Source organism: Buceros rhinoceros, unplaced genomic scaffold (genome assembly GCF_000710305.1).
Source record: "Buceros rhinoceros silvestris isolate BGI_N320 unplaced genomic scaffold, ASM71030v1 scaffold17881, whole genome shotgun sequence".
Lineage (NCBI taxonomy): Eukaryota > Metazoa > Chordata > Aves > Bucerotiformes > Bucerotidae > Buceros > Buceros rhinoceros.
Genome location: NW_010393864.1, coordinates 12,997 through 35,302, shown reverse-complemented (window position 1 = coordinate 35,302; position 22,306 = coordinate 12,997). Strand labels below are relative to the sequence as shown.

General features: G+C 45.4%; 2 protein-coding genes across 2 annotated transcripts in view; one reads left to right on the top strand and one right to left on the bottom strand.

The window, feature by feature from the left end:
- Window positions 1–443: 443 nt before the first annotated feature.
- RPN2 (ribophorin II) lies at window positions 444–17,869 on the top strand (the record flags this gene model as incomplete). Its single annotated transcript, XM_010145040.1, has 15 exons — window positions 444–539; window positions 1,214–1,389; window positions 2,081–2,156; window positions 2,535–2,669; window positions 4,710–4,886; window positions 5,286–5,404; window positions 5,812–5,917; window positions 8,274–8,365; window positions 9,245–9,359; window positions 9,960–10,154; window positions 10,671–10,757; window positions 11,308–11,403; window positions 12,504–12,579; window positions 13,471–13,600; window positions 17,516–17,869. Coding segments are annotated over 15 exons (1,686 nt in total), but the record flags the coding sequence as incomplete, so codon positions are not given.
- Window positions 17,870–22,024: 4,155 nt separating this feature from the next.
- Window positions 22,025–22,306, bottom strand: part of GHRH (growth hormone releasing hormone) — a 3,239-nt gene continuing 2,957 nt past the window's right edge. The window contains exon 5 of the mRNA XM_010145039.1: window positions 22,025–22,088. Within this exon, the coding sequence (XP_010143341.1) occupies window positions 22,025–22,088 (64 nt within the window). The remainder of the gene's footprint in view (window positions 22,089–22,306) is intronic.

Sequence of the window (22,306 nt, the reverse complement as noted above, 5' to 3'; positions counted from 1 at the left end):
TGCTTTGAAATTCCATGTTCTGCATCCATTTGTGATTGTGGGGAGGGGTACAGTGGGGAAGGAAGCTCGCCCACAGAATTTCTGTTTGTTGGTTCTCTATTCTGGGAGATTTTTCCCTGCTAAATATACCTGTGGGTCTTTTTATTTTGAGAGGTTTAATAATTATAGATAATTTAAATTTGAATTCTGGTTGCATCAGAGTTTATATGAAAATTGCTTGTCTCTCTTAGCAGGATCCACCTTTGCTTCCGTGCAGCACTTAGCAGGGCAGGGTCTGGGGGTTCTGGGCTCTGCTGCATCACAAATATTACTGGGGATTTCCTTTTCCTTTTTTCAGTATAAAAATGCACAGCAGTGTACATGGAATTGTCTTGGAGTATCTTTTAAATCTCTTCTCAGTGGCTGAAGACTGATGCTCTAAGTCACCTTCTGTTCCTTCGCAGGCCGCGTGCAGTTTCATCAAATCTCACGTGGACTCCAGCAGCGTCGACTCCCTCTTCTATGCTGCACAGTCTATCCGAGTCCTGTCGGGCTGTGAGGTGAGTTTGGAGCCCTGAGCTCTGAGGACAGATCTTGCTGAGCAAATATTTATCTTCATCTTTTTCTTGGGTTTATTTTATATTTAACTTCTATTTGTTCTTTTAGTGGGTTGTACTCTGTTGTGTCTTAGGTATGAAGTGTCTGGGAGAGTCGTGCTGTACAAGGCAAAGCATAAAGACACAAAGCAAGTGTTTGGTCCAGAATAATTCCAAGGGGGTGTTTCTGGATTAAACATCAGTGGCTAAGAAAAAAGGCACCAGCACATTTTAATGGGATCCACAGCAGCTGTGTCGGTTAAAAGCTGTCTGGGTGGATGATAAAATGGGTGAAAACTCCGTGCTGAAACGCTGGGACAATACAAATGTGGGGTGCGTTGTCCAAGCCCTGTTTCTCATCAGTACCACCGGCTGCTGCACGGGGATGTGATGCCAGATGAAAAACAGTAGCAGGTTACCAAGGTAAATCTAAATCATGGATTATCCTGTTTGATAGTCGACGGCAAAACTTAGGGATTTAATTATTTAAACTAAAATGTAATGAATGATAAAGCGTTTTTTCCCAAAAGCTTACAGCTCATCACCAATCAAGTATGGTGCTCCAGGGAGACATCACTGGTGACTAAAGGCCTTGTTTTTTCAAGTGTGAGCCAACACGTTCCCTGTGTTATCCTCAGGTTACCGTTTCCAATGAGACCAGAGAGCTGCTGCTTGCGGCTGTCAGCGAGGACTCCTCAATCACCCAGATCTTCCATGCTGTTGGGGCCCTGAGTGGCTTTGGCCTTCCTTTAGCATCTCAGGAAGCACTCAGTGCTCTTACTGCTCGTCTTAGCAAAGAAGAAAATGTGCTGGCGTAAGTCTTTCAGGTGGAAATGATTCCCTGCTGCATGTTTATCCTCTGGGCAGCGGGATTTTGGAGTACAGGGTGTTTTAACACTTGGTTTTTGTAATATGGATGTAGTAGAGTAGGTGCTGTGTTTTCATTTGAGGTGTTTGCCCAGTTCATTATTGTCCCTCTGAGGGAATGAAAAATACAGGGTTCGGGCTATTTTCTGTGTGATTTTGCAGATGAGCCTGTATATTCAGTTTTGTTCGGTAATAATGGTCAGTAAAGAGGATACATCCCAGAAAAGCCTCCTCCTTTAGGAAGATGCACAACAGGCTTTTGATTTAAAAAACACAGAACCATGGCTGGGTATTATGGTTGCAGTGGACTTGATACTCTTCCTCAGCCCTGTTTATCAGTTGGGCTGCCTGTACTGTGAGGTGGGAGAAACGTGTCAGTAAGCAGAAGAAATCTTGGCATTTATCGCCAAAGAATGAAGTAATTTTACTGTGAAACGAGAGAATAGAGCTTTCCTTAAAAGCTGGGGAAGAAAGGGAAACTTTAAAACTTGCTTTGCAGATGAAAAAGTCAACTGAATGCAGTAACAGCTATTCTATACTTCATTCAGAATAGAAACTGTAGTTGCTTTGATTTAAATGGCATTTGGCTTCTAAGGAAGGAAAAATCATACAGTGGTTTTGTTTGTTCTTGTTTTAAGAACCATCCAGGCTTTGGAGACAGCGTCTTACTTGTCCCAGCAGGCAGACCTAAGTGGCATTGTTGAGGAGATAGAGGTAGGAACACGCTATGCTCTCTAATGATTCAGGAATTCGTTAGACCTCTGTGGTGCTAAAAGATGTATTAATGCAAAACACGAAATGAAAACCCAGCCTGGCTCACTCCTTGCCTGCATGACGTGGGCTGGCTTGGCTCTCCTTTTCAAGCAAGTCGTTCTTCTGGACTTTTAGCTGTTTCACAGTGGACTGAAACACAAAGTCATGACTTTGAAATATAATTAAAGGCTGAAGGTTTATTTTTCTCGCTGTTTCTAAATGACTATTACAAAATACGTCAGTCGGGCGTGTTTTTTCACTGGATTACAGGCCTAGCAATAGAGTGAATGTCTGTGGATCTGCTAGAATGCAATTGAAATTTTAATAACTCTCTGTCAGGATCTTGTTGCTCGCCTGGATGACTTGGGTGGAGTTTATCTGCAGTTCGAAGAAGGAATTGAGACTACTGCACTGTTTGTTGCTGCTGCCTATAAGTTGTCGGACCACGTGGGTGCAGAGCCAGCTATGAAGGAGGTTTGCATTTGCCCTTTCATCCCCTGCACACTGTAGCTCTCAAAGGATCTGCCTAGTCCCTGTCAGGCAGCAAGAGGCTGCTGAAACTGGGTAGAATTTCTACTGGAAAAAATAATGAGCACGCTGTGTGAAAGGGGACATCTTGGGGGGAATGCTAAGTAACGGAATCTAGGAGCAGATTCCACCGTCAAGATCACAGGCTGGATTTGGTTTGGTTTTTTCTTTTTCAAATGTACAGAAGGAAATTGCAAGTGAGGCCTATTTTTTTTTCTCTGTTTATTGAGACAAGCTGTTCAAAAAACCCCCTCTTGTTGCAGAGTTTGTTCTGGTATTTGGCACTTATCCAGCACTTTCCAGCATTTCAAAGCATTTTGCAAATGTTATTTACCTGTGAGGAAATGCAGACACACTAGTTTGGGGTGCTCAAAAGGGAGACAGCATTAGTGCCATACGCCTACAGGAATCTGGATGCTACAACTCGTTATCTTGGAAATTCCTTTTGAGCTGGATGAAGCTAGAATTCAGTACGGCAAACTCTCTGCTTCATAATTTTTTTCCACCGCAAGTTAACAGGGTTGGATGTGCTTGAGATTGAGAATTGCAGCTCGCTGAAGCAGCAGGGTTGAGACAGAAGCCAGTGTAAGACATCTGAGTTCATTCCTGGCTCCCTTCCATGCTGCTGCCAAGCAGACTAATGCAAAGTAATTTTGATGCCATTTTTGAGGTGGTGATTCTGTTGCACACTATTCAAACTGTCAGTGTCCAAATGATGTGTGGAGAAAAGACCAATTAGGGAAAATTGTTTAGTGTTGTTTCAGAATTGTGCTGTCAGAAGTGCTATTGTTGGGGCTTAAAGCTTTATCTCTTGCAAATGGTGAGAGTGCCTCCAGACTGCCACAAAACTCTTTTTAGAAATTAACATATAGTAGTTGAAAAAGCAGCTCCTTTTGTTCTTCACCACCACCCCCACACCCCCCGCAATTTCAGTGAGCACGTCAGTTGCTGGTTTGGGTCTGGAGCTAAGCCATGCCCTCCACAACAACGAGAAACACCGCAGGATTTGCAGGGAGCGGATGTTCTGTAGGGTCTGTCTGGGTGCTTTCTCTAGCTGTGATATACGTCGGTGCTCGTTAGTACAAGTTGGAGGGTAAAAATTGGAGATGCAGTAGATTTCATCCATAAGTGTTCTTTGTGGGGTTACTCAGTTGGATACGTATTGCTTTAGTGGGGATTGTCTTTGATTATTCTCACTTCTGATTAGAATTTAGCCCACAGTCCTTTGCGTGGATCAAAGGACAGGTAACCAACCCCTTTGCTTTTCAGACTAGCAGGGAGTGGTGGAAGAATCTGAATAGACGACATACCCTGTGGGGTGTGGTGCAGAGGCACAAAGCCAGACTGCAAAACCAGCTGGGAGACAAGGTCCCACTCGTAATTCGTAGAGAACAAATTAGCTCTGACACATCCCAGAGCCCGAGCTGGCTCGGTGTTCCTGGTGGTACTGCTTTAAAGCTAATCCTCTTAGCCTGAGGACACTGCTGAGCCTGGAGGGATAAGCCTGCACAGGCTGAGACTCGCTCCTTCCAGAGCTGTTGGGATGCTCTGCATCGATGCTGCATGGCCTTCGCAGCTTGGCAGGTAGCCAGCATCTCTAGCCTAGTCCTTCTCCGCTGTACAGAGACAATTATATGGCTCCTGGAGCCAGAGTGTCTTTTTGCAGCTGCACACAGTCTGAGTAGTTGAGCTGACAGCGTCTTCCATTCGGAAACACGTGGTTTGAAGAGGTAGATCCAGACTCTGGTTTTGCAAGTTTTCAGCACAGTTAGAGTGATTGTGGTTGGAACCTCCCAGCCAAGGATAAGAATGCTGATGTGACCCTTGGAAGGTATCTGATTTGGGGTTACCTTATACCGGGAGTTAATTTTAAAGCAGATGGGAAATGAAACAGTCTTTATGAATGATGTTTTTATTAATAACATTATACCAAGCCAATCTGTTAATTTGCTGGTGCTCATCTGCGACTTGCTTTTTCTCTTTCAGGATCAAGTTATCCAGTTGATGAATGCAATTTTTAGCAAGAAAAACTTTGAGACACTCTCAGAGGCCTTCAGCGTTGCTTGTGCCGCAGGATCCTTATCCCGGAACCGCTACCACTTGCCTGTCGTTATTGTCCCTGAGGGACCCGCGGCTGTGTCTCACCATCAGCCTGTCCTCAGGGTGGGTCCTTGGCCCCAAATCATAGCTCAGCTCTTGACTCAGTCTTTAGTATTGTAGGTCTGGGCTGACCCAATGTGTAAGGTGATGTCTTTCATTTTCAGCTGCAGGACTCAGGTGCCAGTAGATCTGGGGCTTCAGTGCCCTTACGAAGTGTTTCTTAGGAGCCTCTGCTTACCTGGGGCTCACAAGACACTGCATCGAGATGGTACTGGATGGAAGTCAGCTCTGCTGATTACAACTTGAGCTCTCCTGGTTATGTTAGAAAGGACTAGGTGAATCTGGGATGCTGGGCGGAGGAGAGTTCTGGGTGCGTAGTACAGCGGGGTGGTGAGTCGTCTGTGTTCCTGCGTTCCTCCCAGGACACCAGGTTTTATGGAAGTGCTTGGTTTTCTTTTGTAGCTACAAGTGACCGATGTTATGTCCCAGCCACTGACTCAAGCTTCTGTAAAGCTTGACTACGCCAAGTCTGCGTCTAGCAAAGCCACTGTCCTTCAGCAGACACCATTTGCTCTCTCAGGGTAAGACAATTACTTTATCTTTATGGTTTTTAAGGCAAAGAGGTGTTACTTATATGGCATCAAATTTATTTTCTTTACATGCTCTTCACCTGAGGAATGTTTGCGTGATGTAAACCTCAAAATGCTGTAGTTGCGTTTGATTGGTAACAGGTGACTGAGCACGTTTGGGAGTGATAGTGAATTTCTGCTGCTTTTTCTGTGGACTGGGAAATTGCAATGTTCCACTGACTGCAGGGGAACCTTGAAGAATTCTTTTCCCGCTGCACTTAGCAACACTAGTTTTGTGCTCTGGTTGTGCATTTGCTTAATATAGCACATTTGGAGACTTCTGGTAGCAAGATGTTACCTATTTGTAGGCTGCTGTTAGTGTCCTAGAGGATACTCAACACCTTGGTTTTTTGTTACAGAGATGTCTTTGAGCTGAACTTCATGAATGTGAAACCTGCCAGTGGATATTATGATTTTTCCATCAGTGTTGAGGGAGATAAGCGATTCATTGCTAACAAAGTGGAGGTGGGTATGCTTTCTGCTGGTGTTTTCGTTCCGTGCCTGTTCACTGAAACAGCTTTGTATTTATAGCCATTAAGGATGTTGCCAGTTATATGGCATTTTTATCACGTGTTTTCTGCTGTGCATCGGATTTTGACTCAGGATTACAACCAGTAACCAGATTAATATATGATCAAAGGAGATATTTGTGTGAATTTCAAAATAGCCTTATCACTTTGGTGCTGCTCTGACAGCGTATGAACGAAGGCTAACAGTGGAAGTGTCCACAGAGCAGCCCAAATTAGCTGTGCAAAAATGATTACGAAGAATGGTAGTTCTTCAGAGCATTCAGGATCTGAATCCGTCAGTCTCCAGCCTTGGCTAGCAGTTGTCTGGTGGTTGTCCGGTCTGTGGCACCTGAGCATATGGTGTTCTCTGTCTGTATGAGCTCTAGAGCCCGAGAAAAGAGTCAAGGGGGTCTTCTGGCATCTCCGGTATGTATGGTGATGCTTTTGTAGTGGAGAAACAGTGACCAAAGCAAATGCAAAGTCTTCACTTTATAGATGACGTCACCTCTTTTTGGTGGCAACCGCTGTTACACTGCACCTGTCTGGAGAAGAGTTTGAGGGAAACACTCGGAGCTTTATTTCCCTCCAGTTTGTTACAGTGAGAAGAATGGGACTATTCCTATAGTCCTAACACGGACTGTTCCTATAGTGCCCCCAGTGTCCACCGCCGGGAAGGCTCCTCTCCAGTTATGTCTATTCCCAAGGTTAGTTTTTGCCATAAATTGCCTGTTTAAGGAAAAGATTAGCTTTTAAAGTCTTCCAACGTGGTCAGCTTGGAGTGGAGGAAGGCACCCATTGACAACTGCTGACCTTTACTCCATGAGTCAAATGGATGTCACTGTGGTAGTACTTAGTGCCGCTTAGTGTCCAGAGGGGACTGATTGGTGCTGCTTGAGCTCGTGCTGGCGCACAGAGGTACCAGCAGGAGCATAATAGTGCTGGGGCGGCTTTGTGTGAACCGCTTCTGATACAACGCATCTTTACGGGGGAGGACTGCTGGGGAGCTGCTTTTTTTCCTTACTGTTATTAGAATTAATTGTCCTTAATGCACCGTCGTTTTGACAATAATGAGCTAAACCAGTAGGTTATTACTCTGGCAGAGACTGCATTTCCTGGCATTAAAATATTTGAGAGCTGTTTGTGTAGTGTTCCGTCAGAGGGACTGTGTGCAGCAGTGCCGAGTTGCCTTCACATAGCTTTTTCAAAATCAATATTTCATTGGTTCGTCTTTCTTTGCTCCTATCTTGGAACACACTAAAGCTTTACCAGAGTCAGCCCGAAGAGTCTGCATAGTAAGGGATCTGTTTTCAGGGGTGATCTCTATCTTTTGTGGTAAAGGAACTGCCAAGATTGTTGCGTTTGAAGTCTGACCTGAATAGTTTGGTTTATGTTTTTACATATTTTTCCCACAGGTTCCCTGTGAATTATTTTTCAGGGTGAGGGTATGGGGCTGGCTCACATGAGCAAACCCTTAGTAACAAATTGTAGTATATGGTGAAAAAATACGTTGGCAATGAAACTGTAAATTCTCCAGGGGAGCATTTGTGAGCTGTGAGAACAAATGTGCTAATTAAAAACTACAGACTGCAGCAACTGCTTACGTTTGAGAGAAGGACTGAAATCAGTCAAACTCAGCCAGGTTCACTGCCTGGTCTGTGGTTTGGGGCTGGGGAGAGGCCAGGAAATCATTCTTCTGCTTGGGGTTTCTGCTGCACTTCACGCAAAGGAGTGTGATGAATGGCAGGGCCTTACTGGCTGCCCCGTGCCGTGACTCCGCAGGAAAGCTTGCTGAGCAAAGAGCAGCTCTGCAGCAATGCTTTGGCTTTTGCCTGCTGGTACTAGAATCAGCAGAAACCTGTTGGGCTTTAGGAGCCAACAAAGGCGTAACCGTTTGCTGTCCGGAGACCTCTCCCATCTCCAGTTGCTGTCCAGTAAGCAGAGGTACACACGCACATGCGGGTTTAAGTTGTGGCTAGTTTCTGCTAGTTCACAAGGAAAACTAGCTGAATGTGTGTGATGGGACTGTTCCATTAAAACCGGTTCTCCAGAGGGCAGCTAACTCCAACATGACTGAGAAGCTGGTGTCTTCTGAGCTGGCTGCTTGTGCAGGGAGGAAGGGGGCAGGTTATGGTTAGCAACTGGTGCACGTAAATTGCTGTGGATCCTTCTGTTCAGGTTAGGTTCTGTCTTTGGCTTAGGGTAAGACCCTCTTTGGGGAAGGGGACAAAAGAGCTAAAGCTGCTGCAGTGAACTTGGCCACAATTGGTGTGTGTAGAGTGCTCTGAGTAATTTTCCGTTGTGTTTTGTTGCAGCTAAAAGTGAAAGTTTCCACGGAGGTTGGAATTACTAACGTAGATCTTTCTACAGTGGATAAGGATCAGAGCATTGCGCCAAAAACAACCAGGTAAAATTACTCGGGGCATGTGAACCTTTAGGGGCAACTCCGGCTCTAGACTGGAGCGCTACCTCCTTCAGCTGAACTTGGAACCTTGTATTGGAATAACTGTTGGAACATAGAGCTCTACTCATGCTGTTTCTCTTAAACATGTGAGTTCATTGTGAGAACACTCGTTATTTTAAGAGGTGATTTTCCTGAATACTGAGATAAATACTGACAGAAGCCAGGCAACCTGAGTCTTCTGTTCCTTTGTACACACCTCTCCACAGGAAAAGCAAGTTAAAAGAATTGAGTTAATGTTTCTGATATTATTTGGCTTTGATAGAGATGCTCTACAGCAGCATATACCCTGTATTTGGGGTCTGTGGCTGTACCGTTGCTCAGTGTACTTGAACTGAATTGTTTCTTTCATGGCCATCAGTTAGAATGTAATGTATGGAATTCAGCTTCAGCTGCACAGCCTCCCTGAGGCCCCTCTGTGTGTGCTGATACAACCTTCCCCGTGCTGATGTTTGAGTGTCTGTTCTGTTCTGCTGCTGTCACACCTTTGGTAGCAGCATAGCCTTGGCTAAACGGAATGTGGATGAGTATTAGCAAAACCTTCTCCTGGCGTTCCTGTGAACCTCGTAGCAAACAACTGTTTTACTTGAAAATGGGCGAGGTATGTAGCTCAGAAAAAATCCTACTAAAAAAACCCTCCATTTCTTTTTGTTAAATTTATGGTGGAGGAGAAAGACATGTGAGTTCACCTAAGTCTTTGATAAAGAGCTCATCTCTGCTGAGCAGACAGCAGCACTGCTGGACAGGCTGGCGTGCCTCAGTTTCTGTGAACATCAGGCCTTCTCTTGGAAGATCACCTCAATCCTATTTGGTTTTTCCTCCTAGGGTGGCTTACCCAGCCAAAGCCAAGGGCTCCTTCACTGCTGACAGCCACCAGAATTTTGCTTTATCCTTTCAGCTGATAGACGTGAACAGTGGAGCTGAACTCATCCCTCACCAGGTTAGCACAATTTCTTGTCATTGCTGTGTCCCCAAGGTGTTCCATCTTGAAGCATCTGAGGTGACAGTTGCTCTTGAAAAGGTCTGATGGTTTTGAGAAGCCTTATGTTTTCTGACATGGACTGTGAGAGATCACTGATCCTGGTAGGTGGGAAGTGGATTCAGTTCGTTTGTTTTGGCTGTGTGTTAGGTGAAGCCTCTTCTGGCTCGGGCACTGTGTCTCATTTCACTCCACAAAGTAAGTGCAGGTAGCCTGCTCTGTAAAACCACGCTCTGGGTTGTTAATGTGGATGGTTTGCTGAAAGTCTTCAACTATAGATTTTCTATAAAAAGTAGATTTTTTTCTATATAAAATAGAAAAGGGGATGGGGCACAAACAAAAATCACCTACACGTACATCCGTCAATTAACATTCACAATATTGCCCAAGTGGGCCACTGGACTGTCTCGGTGCTGTAGTGACTCAGACCTGCTAATTTGCAGGCTCCCAGTTTGTACTCCAGTTTCTGTGCTTTTTGATCTGGGGGTAAGTCTCTCATTTTGTTGATATTTGTAATCACACTACAAGGTATTCCAGAAATGGTTCCATCTTTCCTTTCAGACTTTTGTCCGACTTCACAACCAGAAGACTGGCCAGGAGGTAGTGTTTGTTGCAGAACCAGACAGCAAGAACGTGTACAAGTTTGAACTGGATACCTCTGAGAGAAAGACTGAGTTTGACTCTGCCTCTGGTACCTACACTCTTTACTTGATAGTTGGAGATGCCACTCTGGAAAACCCAATCCTGTGGAATGTGGTACGTAGCTGGAAGTGTGGTGATGTGGTTTTGAGATTACTGGCAGTCTAACAGGAGGGTGTGGAACAGGCTTGGAAGAAAAAAACTCATTTGTTTTGTTCTTTGTAGTGAACCAGAAACCTGTTGGCCATTTATGGGCTCTGAGGTTTGCTGTTCATTTGAAGTTTTTAAGTAAGCGTCAAAGCAAGCCAGACATGAATGTTCATTTCATTATGTGGTGGAACAGAAAGCGGAACATTTACGGGTTTGATTGTAATTTCACAGTAAGAACTTCAAGGTTCAGCATTTCTGTGCTTGCTGTGCCGGAAATAAGCTATCTTTAGTGATGGCATTACTGCCTTTGTTTAGGAGAAATCGCCTCATAAAAAATCCAGTGGCTTTTCCTTAATTTCCTTTAAAAATAATTTTAATCATAGATTGACGAATAAGGACATAGGCCACAGTAATGGAATTGGCTTTACAGAACTTCCTATACACTGAGCTGAAACTTCATGAAGCTGCACGATTTCATTTCAGGCTGATGTTGTGATCAAATTCCCAGAGGAGGATGCACCATCCACAGTACAGTCCAAGAACCTCTTTGTTCCCAAACCTGAAATCCAGGTACAGTAAAAACAAAAAATTCTGTGTGGAGATGGGGGGTAAAATCCTAGTAGTATTATCTGTTCTCATTGTCACTAATTTTTGAGAAGTCATCTCTTGATACTGTGTCTGTAATGTAATTAAAGGAAACCAGAGTTACTGCTTAATGGAAATAAATTTGTTGCAGTCTCTGGAGTATGAATAAGTAAGCTGTGTCCTACCTGTGAGAGAGCGACTGGTGCCACTGGGAAGGTTCAGATAGATTGCCTGGGTGAGCACCACATAAAGCTCTGCTGGTGAAGGCTTCTCGTGCCTCATTCCAGCCATCTGTGCTGCTGACAAGCTAACAAGTGCTTCTGTGAGGGCAAGGAGAAGTTAACGGTGCTGGAGATCAAATGTGCAGAGACTGGAATAGACGCTACTTTAGAGAGTCAGTCTTTGCCCTAAGGGGAATGCTCATCATCCAGGGGAACGCCTGGGATCAGCACTGGGCTGCAGCTGCTCCTCGGGGGAGCAGAAAAGCTGCTCTGCTGGATACTCCTACTTATAAGTTGGTTTTGTTTGTTTGCAGCACCTCTTCAGGGAACCTGAGAAGAGGCCTCCCACTGTGGTATCTAACACTTTCACAGCATTGATTCTCTCCCCGCTGCTTTTGCTGCTCATTCTGGTGAGTGAACTGGGCCACAGAAGAAGAAAATGTTTTCCCATCCAGTCTAAAGTCACTGCCGAGGTTGGCCAGCTAAACTTCTTACTCAAACTCACGTGTAGCACAGAGGGCTGCAGCTGCAGCTAGCAAACGATGGGGCAGAAGGTCAGTCTGGTACTGTCTCTTTCCTAAATGTTTTATTTTTAAGTTTATAGTCAAAACCAGCAAACACTGCTGCCAAGTAGGAGCAGGTGGGGTGAGTTTCTCAGTGCGCTTCTGCTGGGGATGTGGAGTACAGTAAGTTATAAGTGACCGTAGACTTCCACAGGAGGAACAGTGATTCTGCCTGCCCCTTCGTACACCCATCACGGTATCTGTGCTGCTTAATCTCCTGGGATTGATTCCCATTTATGGACATAATTGGTGTTTGTAGTTGGAACATCTACTTGCTGTGTCATCAGATCAGTGTTTTGAACTCAATGCAGTACGAAATCCTGTCTAGGCAAGTTAAATTACTCCTTATTTGGAGAACAAACCGGTCCCTTGCTTGCTTGGCAGTAATGTCCCATGAGCTGGTCTCACTGAAAGTTGGCATCCAGATTGTTGTGTCTGCTGGTCTCTGGAGTTCGCAGTACGCGTGTTGATGACACTTCAATGAAAAATCTCATTGCTGCTGCTCCTGTTTCCCATCTTTCATGCCTTTCTGTCTTGTACTCTTAAAACTGAAGTTGTTCTTATGAGCAAACATCTCGTAGCTATAGCCATTCTTTTGTTGAGTCCAAAACTAGAACCTCTTTTTATCTTTTTAATTGAAATTAATTCAGCTGGGTAGAAATAGCACTGTTTATTTTTCTGGAAAATGTGGATTTGGGTCAATTTAAAGGTAATTGAGGAACTGCTTTTGGGCAGTCAGAAGCAGCAGAAGGAATGTTCGGTAAAGGAACTCCACAGTGCTGTCTCTAGCAAAATTACTACTCCTGTTGTAGTAAACAAGTGCTTCTCTAGGGAGAACACCGTGTGCACTGGAGAACTTAAACAGGCTCAAGAGGTACCGAAGTTTTAAATAGAAGCTTGTGTTGACAAGGCTACTCTAAGCCAGGTTTTGTTTCTTTTCCTTCTAGTGGATAAAGATAGGTGCCAACATCTCCAACTTCAGCTTTGCGCCCAGCACCATTGTTTTTCACCTGGGACATGCTGGTAAGTGTCAGAGGCTTTCTGCTCTGTTTGACCTTCTCACCTGGGAGTTACAGATGAGAGCCCTGGTGGTTAATGGCCTTGTGGTCTATTAACTGTAATGACATAATAGCATAACATTTGTGCTCTTGTTTTCATTTCCCTTCCTGCTTTTCATGATTGTTAATATGGTGATAAACTTGTTTGGGCCATCAGCTTGTAACAGCCGTCGTTATGTGGGCTCCCCTCACACACCATTTATCTGTGCTTAATAGAACTTATTTCCAGAGGTCACACTTTCTCTATTGCACGTTTATCCTCGTAAGCTGGGTGTTTCTGTGGGATTGAAACCTGCAGAACTATCATCTACATCTTTTCTTTAGAGCTCTTCCTGTGAAAGCTCTTGTTCTTTGGCTGAACCAATTTTTTTCATCAATTTTATTATGCCCTTGATTGCACAGTTATTATACTGTCTTGGTAGCATTTCAAAAACCTATCGGGTTAGGAGAACGTTGGATCTAACGATTTCCCAAATGACAGTGTGCTGCTTAATCTAAGCCAGTTTCCTTGGAAGCTTTATACAGCTGAAAGCTCCTACAGATGTGCAAAGGTTAATATTCTCTATTGGAATCCAGAGTATCCTTCTCCTTTTAATAGCCCTTAAATGTAGAATATGTCTGTAGTTCTGTCACAGGAGGGTTGGTTGCAAGCTGTTGGTGTAACATTTTTCTCCAGTATGGAGACTCAGACGCTGCCTTCCCCTGGCGATAATGTAAAGTCTTTAAATCTGCTGTTTCAGAGATGACATAGAAACCAAATGCGTAGGCCTGGCAGTGCAACATAGCAATTGTTGTAAGGATAACAAATGGTTGGTCTTTGAAATGCAGTTTCAGCCACGGGCTCTTTTTTTCACAGCGATGCTGGGACTCATGTATGTCTACTGGACTCAGCTCAACATGTTCCAGACTCTGAAGTACTTGGCCATTCTGGGAGGCGTCACATTCCTGGCAGGGAACAGGATGCTGGCTCAGAAAGCAGTAAAACGGTGAGGCAGAGCCTTGGTGGGAGCTGCTGTTAAAATCGGTGGGGAGTCGATCACGTTGATGCTCTCCTGTGTCAATAACTGTTTCAGTAAAGAACTCTACTTTTGGTTCTGGGATCTTGCGCGTGGGGATGGGCTGCTTGGTCCCACTTTTGTGCCTGTTTTCAGAATAAAGGTTTGAACTGACTGGGGCAATGAGCTGCTCCCACTGAGACAGCTGACTGCTCCTTCAGAGAGTGGTCCGTGTGGCCGCTTGCCAATGTGATCTTGCCCACAGAGAAAGCAAAGGGTGGAAGTATGTGCCCTCTGACACTTGGCAAGGCGCGTTCACTGTTGTTCTACTACACGGTATATCAAGCTCTGACAATACTGTTAGATAATGACAGTGACTATAAATGCAGAAGAGGCCCAACCTTTCCGTAGCTGCACTTGTGAGAGAAGTTTTTAAGAGGAGGAAGGTAAGGTGAGGGTATCCTACTGCTGCTTCCCCTACCTAAAGGGGGACTGTAAAGAAAAGGGAAATGGATGCTTACAGCATCAGCACACAGACAAAGGGCAACACAGGCAAGCAAAACCAGAGGAAATTCTAGTAAATGTTAGGGATACAGCATTCATTTCTGTACTGGCGTTGGACTGATTCTTCAGACTTGTGTCTCCTGCCACACTGTGTCTCGTGAAGGTGCCGGGGCTTAAGCAGCCTTCAGGCACTTTGCTGACCTGAGCTTTCAATACAGGATGTTAACAGAGGCTGAACTGTTCCCTCTCCTTCACTTCTGCCACACAGGGCAGAAGTTTAGGGCTGTAGTTTTGTTTTGTACTAATGTAGAGTTTGGCTTTGAAGATGACCTTATTGACCTGCTTTGCCCTCAAATCTGTCCTTTTCTTACTTCCCCATTTTGAGCCATTGTGAGAGGTTTATCCTTGCACACCTGTTTGCATAGATATCCCTGGGCTCTCACTTTTGATATCACTGTGTAAAAACCAGGACAAGAGCTGTAAAAACCCACAAAGATATAATTTTCAGGGGAGTTGCATTGATTTGTTGTCTTTAAAACATCTGCTTGTGTGGCTCTAGCAGGAAGGATGGTTATTATAGCCAACCCTTTCCATACCAGCCTCCTGGCTTTCTCAGCCTCGGTCCCTTGGATGTCCAGCCCTCTCCTCTGTGGCACTTGCTCTTGTTAGCATAACAGTTCCTACTGGTTTTTTGTTGCCAGCGGGGTTGTGTTATGTCATTTAGTAATGTTTCCTTTTTAATTTCAAGAGTAGTGATAAAATCATTCTTAATTACAGATTGCCTAGGGTACAGATTTGGGGAAAAAGAACACAGTGAAACTTACTTCTAAGTGTCTTTGCTCAACCAGGGCTTCTGTTAGCACAGAAATGCAGGTGGTTGGTTCCTACTTCAAAACACTGCAGGGGGTGTCAAGGTGCTTTTTCACTGTAAATGACATGAAGCTGCAACTACAATGGCAAATTTGAAAGTAAAACTTCTACCTTCGGCTAAAGTGAAACCCTTTGATACCTGCCTTTAAAGTTCAAAAAGACATTTTTTTGGGAACACGCTGCTCACCTGTCTCGGATGTTGAAGCACAGTGATAATTAACTAGATTGCACTTGAAGCAAAGGTGCTCTTCCGCTATGGAGACCGGGAAGGGGACTGTATAAACCATTTTTTTACAGAAGTTAGCAGAAACCCTGGTTTTGCTTTTTGCATTTCTGTCACTGGCTCTGGAGCAGGGCTGCTTTCCTCTTTGCTGTCTCCTCTGAACCTCTCTTCCTCTCTCCTTTTGGCAGGATCGCTGCAGAGCAGAGCAGTAGGTTGGCAAAGTATAGAACGCTGCGGTAAAAGGGGGTTTTACTAGTGACCGGCTCTTCTAGAAGTAAGGGCCTTTTTGGAATTTGCCTTTCCTGGGCATGCTACCTGTTACATTTCACTTCATCACTCGCTCCTTGCACAAAAAGGTATCTGAGCTGAAGCTGCTTCCTTCCAACATCACTTACTGGGCTTTAAATCAGTCCTTGAGTGTCCTTGGCTACAGCTGGGTTTGCATATTAGCAGTATGTGTCCTCTGAGACTAAACTGCCTTTGATTTCCTTAATCATCTGAAGTCTGTATGGTAATTGTGCAAATATGAATGTGCTGTCTGTCTTGGGCACCAAGCAGCTACCAGGTGATGAAATAAACCTACTTTAAGCAGTCTTGTTCTTGTAAATAAATAATTAGTAATGTTGGTTGGAGAACATGATGAAAATGGTCCATATCCAGGTTGTTCCCAGCCTACTGTTGGTCCTCCCTCTCCCTGCAGTCTGCAGTATTCTGGTTATTCGGCAGCCAGACACTGTGACTGCCGAATTACATCCTCGCTTGGGGCAGCGAGAGCTCTGTGTGCAGCAGAGCTGGGTCAGCACCACCTCATTCAGCTGAGAACACAACCTAATGCAGGGTTCACCCTCTTGGTAGACTGAACCAGTCACCATGGCTCAGGCAGCAGCAGCAGCCAGCCCCCTCCGTTCATTACAATCACTTCACAGGGCTCCATTATCATTTACCAGTGCAAAGCCCTTCGCTTCCTCTCACTCTGAGCAGGTAAGGTCTCAGTTGCTACATCCGCAGTGGCGCAGGAGTCAGGACTGCCTGTGCTCCGTATGCTGCCTAGTTCCAAATGTGCATGTGTGGCCTCCTTTCTTGTTCAGCCCTGCTGGATTTTGGGGAAGGGAGGGAGCATCTGGGATGAGTTCTATGATGAGGCTGGCATCTGCCCTGGTACATCCCATGAGCATGTGCTTTCTCTCCTGTTCATAGTCAGTGCTCCAGGCACACAGACACACAAGAGCATGTTGAATGCAGCTGGTTTTGTGGTGCAGAAGAAAACCAGTATGAGTGGCTGTTGCAGAACCCGGGTGTGCTGGTATGAGCTGCTGTCTGCAGGTCAGACAGTGTGAGGATGGTTTCATGAAAATAGTCTATGGAGAATGTGGCATCACGTCCCATAGAAAAACACCCTGGTACTATTGCTTCTCTCCCTGGAGTGTTTTGAGGTCTTTGAGTGTAGCACAAGCCATGACAAGTAGCTGCAGAGGAATGGGAGATGGCTGTTGTTTGTTCTAGTAGATAAATGCTGGCTGCATCCTGGCCATGTATGGTGCTGTTCTGGTCCCTGGATGCTCCTTTTTACCATAGGTTTGGGCCAGTGGTGTCAGCTTTTTAGTGGCTTGTCACCAAATGCCTCATGAACGTGTTCTCCACTGCTTGCATGTTTTCTGTTTCTCAGCCTGATGTTTTAACTGCTTAATTCCCTCTGGGCTGTCAATAATCCTGGAAGATGTTGCAAATAACTTCGTATCCACAAACCATAGGTTAGGGTTTGCTGCCATGCGCAGTCCCAAGCATTTGTCCTTATTGCTGAGTTTTCTGAGGCCCCCCGTGACAGTTAAGACTTTGTTGTTACCAGCTTCTAGGGCTGGACCATCTAGTGCTCAGCATCCGTAGTTATGCCTGTGTCTGGCATCTCGATGGGGAAGAGGACCCCAAAGAGACCAGATTACCTCATGTTTTTGGGGACATGAAGATCTTTTCTTTGTGTTTACGTGGACCAGCTGATTCCCAGTGGACAGATTGGCCCTGTTTGAAGTAGAAGAGCAGGTAAGGTACCTGCAGGCTTTGTATTCAGCCCAGCTTTTTTGTTGGGTTTGGTGGTTTACAAGGCTCACTCATCCCTTTTGCACCAGAAGCTAACCTTCATTTGTGTGACTGCTGCCATCCTCCTCGAATTCAGCTCCCCACTCCATTGCAGTGCTGGTTTCATCACTCCAGTAAGCTCCTCTGAGAGAGAATGAGGGGTCTAGGGATGCTTTTACGGTGCAGAGAAGTGCTTTGTTGCCTGGAAGAGTTAATTTTTTGATTTTTCTTTTCAGGACACACTAGTACCAGAAGAATGGAAGAAACAGTGAAAAACAAAGCAAATGCCTTCAGAACAGAGGCGAATAAATACATGAAACACCAGAAGAAGGAAGGCAAAAGCAGATTTTTTTTATATTAAGTCAAAAGGATGCCAGTTATACTTTTTTTAAAAATCTGGATTTCGTTGTTGTGTTCATGCTACTTGAGTGCTTTTCATATGAGTCTGGAAAATCCTTTAATCCCTGGATCCTCCCCCTTTTTCTCCCAGGATGTTTGAATTTTCTTTAGAAAAAGAGGAAAAAGAAACTAGAAATCTTCCTTTTTCCAGGTGCCCTCTCCTCATCCTAACAATTTGTGAATAAAGAGGAAAGAATGGTCCTAAATTTGGGGGTTTGGCTGTCTCGGAGGCTCTGATGGGAAGTTGGGTTCACATGAGAGACTGAGAAGAACTTTTTCTGGTGGGTAATTTAGTGTATGCATTATTGCTGTGCAAAGCTTCCTGTTCTTTCATATCCTTTCCCAGAGGGACGTGGTTTTGGGGGGATGTCCCCCTCCTGCCTGTCCATTGTGTGACACTGTCCTTGCATTTCTCCTCTAATGGCTCTTCGCTCCCAGTCCAGGCTGGCACCTGGCTGGGCCTGGCTGAGTTGCCGTGAGCCCTCAGGGCTTGGACAGGAGAAGTCCTGGCCCCTGCGGGGAGCCAGCTGTGGTGTTGGTGTGCCTGGCTGTGTCTGAGCTGGGCAGCTTTCGTGGGTCCCTTGGGTGTGTTCACTTCCTTTCCAGCCTGGGGAAGAGACCTTTTCACTCCAAACGTGAGTTTGATTGAGGTCATTGCCTCTGTTGCGTCAAACTGAATGCCAGGAGTCTGCCGGTTGCCATGTGGCTGTGTCTGACTTACTTGAGCTCTACCTTCTCGATTAATTACTGCCTTCAGGACCACGAAGCGGTGTTGAGGCAGCAGACTTGGGCTTTATTGAAGGACATGCTGATAGTAATAACCAAAAGCCAAAATCTCCTGATGAGCAGTTTCCACATAGGAAACTTGTCAGTTGCTCCCTCCCCTGCATCTGTGTGTTGGCTCCTGTTTGTCCCGTGTCAGACTAGTTTCTTTAAAGGCCTTTTGGGAAAGGAACTTTATCAAATGTCTTTTGGAGATCGAAGAAATTTGTATAAACCAGAAAGCGTGAGGATAAAGGGTGCGGAGCCAAATCCTCCAAAGCATTTCACATGTGTGAGACATGACTCTGTCTCGCCTCTGCCCCTCTGCAGTGTTTCACGCTTAGCTCACTGTTTTTCTTCTCTGGAAAAGTTCCTCCCCGATTGTTTGTTGTGAACGTTGCACTGGATGCTGTAGAGGTTTAATGAACTTCTTCTTTGACCTCCTTTTCACTCTGAAAACCTGATCTCATGTTGCATTCAAATCCTCTGGGACTAAAGGAGTTTTAAGAAAGAAATAGTTAAGCCTCTACTTGCAGTATTTTACCCTGGTGAGTCCTTTTCACCCTGGTGAGGCCTTTTTGCACCTCATATTTCATTACTGCTCACTTCTCAGCTTTGTTTTAGAACTAATTTTTCCTACTGACACTTCATGCTGGGACAGTATTTCCCCTGTGCCTGTAGACTCTGGCACGTTATCCAAGGAGAGCGCAGATGCAAAAGGAAACCTATGAAGTGTTACTGTGATGTACCTTCTCGAAGCCTGTACATGCTGCTCTTAACTTTCTGCCTCCTTGGCTATGCATTAGGAAACATGGGGTTTATGCTTTCAGACTTCTATTCCTCAGACATTTTCTGGTTTGTTTTATTTTGTATTTAATCTTCCAGAATCTGAGCATTTGTTTCCTCATTTCGATGCAGACTGAACTTTAAAGGAGTCTCTTAGATCCCGCATAGCTGTACTGACCCAGCTGTTTAATCATTCAGACTTCGGTTGTTCCAAAGTGTTTTCGTGAAGTTTTGATTTTATTGGGAGTCTCCAGTCTAGTGTTTGCATGTAGCATTTATGCCACTCACCTGAAGCTTAATTATGTTTTGCTACCACGTTTACTTACCACTTTAGGAAGCTGCTTCATTTTTGATAATTCCTTTCCTTGGAGCAAGTCCTAATGGCTCAAGTGTGTTAGTTGTTACTGAACAGCTTTACAAACCCGTCCTGAACCAGGCCTGCTCAGGTGGGGCTTTCTTTTGCGGGTTCTCTGTCCTGCTCTCCTGTGAAGCAGGAGGGTGGCTTCATGTCTCACAGAAACCCTGCCTGCCTGCGGAAGGGTCACCCATTACCCGTCAGGGCACTCGCTGCTCCGCAGCGTCACTGATCTCCCTCAACATCCCCTCGCTGCTCCCATCCTGTGGGGCCACTGGTCATATTGTCATCATGCTGGAACTGTAAAATCGGAACAGGAGGAATGTAGTCTGTGGGAATGCAGTGCAAGTCTGAACTGATTTCCATGGACACTGAAGCCTACTGTCCTAAACCATGAGGAAAAGGGAGATGGCATCTCCTGCAGACTATCAGGGAATTGTTTGGGTGCAAGGAAGGATGATTTCAGAGGCCTTAATATATGTTTGCCTGCCACTGTATTTCCAGTCTGGTGTTGAGTTCTGGGTACTGGACCCGCTGCCTTCATTAACACGGCTCTGAGTCATCCTCGGGGCAGCTGACTGCAGTTTTTGAGCAACATCTTCCATTCTGGGCCCACAATCAAGAAACTAGTGTCTCAACAGACAAAGAGCCATGTTGACCTGCTGTTGGACAGGTTTATTTAGAACAACTTTTATTTCCTGCTAATGATGGGAAAGCACATCCCATCCTGACGTTATTTACATTTCTGAAGACATGATTATTACACAAACAACAGGAGAATTGGGGTGACAGGGAAGGAAGTAGCTGTATGAGATCACTGGGTTAATAACTTACTACTTTGAAAACATTTACAGTTGTAACTCTGGCCATGGCAGAGTTCAGAGCTGCTGGATGGCATGTGACAGCCCAGGCAGCACAGGGATCCCCTTGAACTCCCTCAGAGCAGAGCTGTAGCTGCAGTTTGAACACCTCAAGGCTGAGCAGTAACTGCAGCTGAGCTGTTCAGTTTGGTTTTACTGCCAGGGCTCTGTATCAAGGAGCCACAGAGCAGCAGCCCACAGCGATGGGTGATAGGCGTGTGGCTGGGCGTCACCTCGCCCTGATCCGAGCTCTGTGTGTGGCTGGGCCGTCAGCGTCTCTTCAGAGGAGGCTCTAATCAATTTACGAAGCTGCCTAAAGGTGCCTTTTGGTGGCCTCATGTTTATTAATCAAGCCCTCAAACAGAATGATGACTTCGCAGAAATTTTGCTATGCTTTGATTTGAAAGCCTTAATTACCAGACAATATGTCCCCGGGGTTACAAGTGTACTGGGTGTTTTAATCTGTTTGTAAAGCAGCCTGAGGTTAAACTGTGGAGGTGGGTTGTTTTCTGATTCAGTACACAGGGCAGTATTTAGAGAGGGGAGTTAAATTGTAAAGACTGAAGTAAATTAAGTAGTGCATCAGAACTGTGTTCCTTTGAACAGGTCCGAGGAGTATGTGCATCGTTTTCCAGCTGCTCACATCCAGGAGTGCGAAGGGCTTCCTGTACAGTTAGATCCATGAGCTCTAAATTATTCTAGACAGAAGCAGGAGGAAAAGACAATGATGAGAAAACTTGGTGAGCGCATACAGGAGTGTTTTCATTCCTTGGAGGCTTTTCCTGGCTGACCTTAATTTGCAGAAAGGTAACCAAGTCAGGCGTGGCAAGAGAGATGCTGAAGTGCCACGTTCCAACAGCTGAATCCACAGGCACCATTTTTGATCTTCCCCCCTCCCCAGCCTCCTTTTTGTTCAGTACACACAGAGGTCTCTCCACACCCCTTTGCATTGTGCTGGCTGGGGCTGGACAGGCTTCATTTCTGTGCATCAGAGGAGTAAGATGAGGTTGTCTCAAACAGGATAACTGATGTTTGCATGAGGGAAGGCATTCCCAAGGTGGGACTGTGCTGGCTCTGTTCCCCAGGGCTGGCAAGATTTAGAGCGTAATTCACATTCCAGGTGACAACTTCCGGGAGTGAGGGGTATGGAAAACAGTAAGACTTGCTCTTCTGTTCAGTGTGGGGAAAACCTGAAATGTCCCAAGGATCTAGAGGCAGGTTTGCTCCTGGGGGAAGACTTTTATCTGCTTTTAGCCTAGCTTAGCCACTCGGGCACACCATCTCAGACAGCTTTACAAGGCTGCTACAAGCCTCTTCCCAGGCATCCACGTGCAGCTTCATGACACTTGTGGTTGGTGTATTCAGACTAACAGCACTTTAAGTACGGGACAAAATTTATTGGGAGGGTTTTTTCTCCTGAAATGGAAGCAAGCACCCCTTTTTCATGGAGAGCAGTGGGAGCTGGCTTTGCTGAACGAGAGCTATCAAACGGCTTGGGCAGTGCAGCAGCAGTGTGTTACATACAGGACTGAGCAGGGAATGATACTCACCAGAGCATGGGGAGGTGAAAAAGGGAGAAGTATTTACATGAGCTTAGCCAGGCTGCTGGGAAAGCCTTCTAACCGACTGCTGCTGATGTCCTGAGGCCTGGGAGAGAATCACAGGGATGCCATAATTGGGATTGAGAGAGAAGTTCTGTTTTTCCGCCGCTCTTTTACTGAATTACGGGGCTGAGAACACAGCACAGTGATGTGCTATTGTGTGCGGCATGGGCTGGCTCAGGACAGGCTCTGTTCCTTATCTGCACCCCGCTTGCCCTCGAAAGGGAAGGGCTGGGTTACGGGGTCAGGTAAAAGCCTTATTCT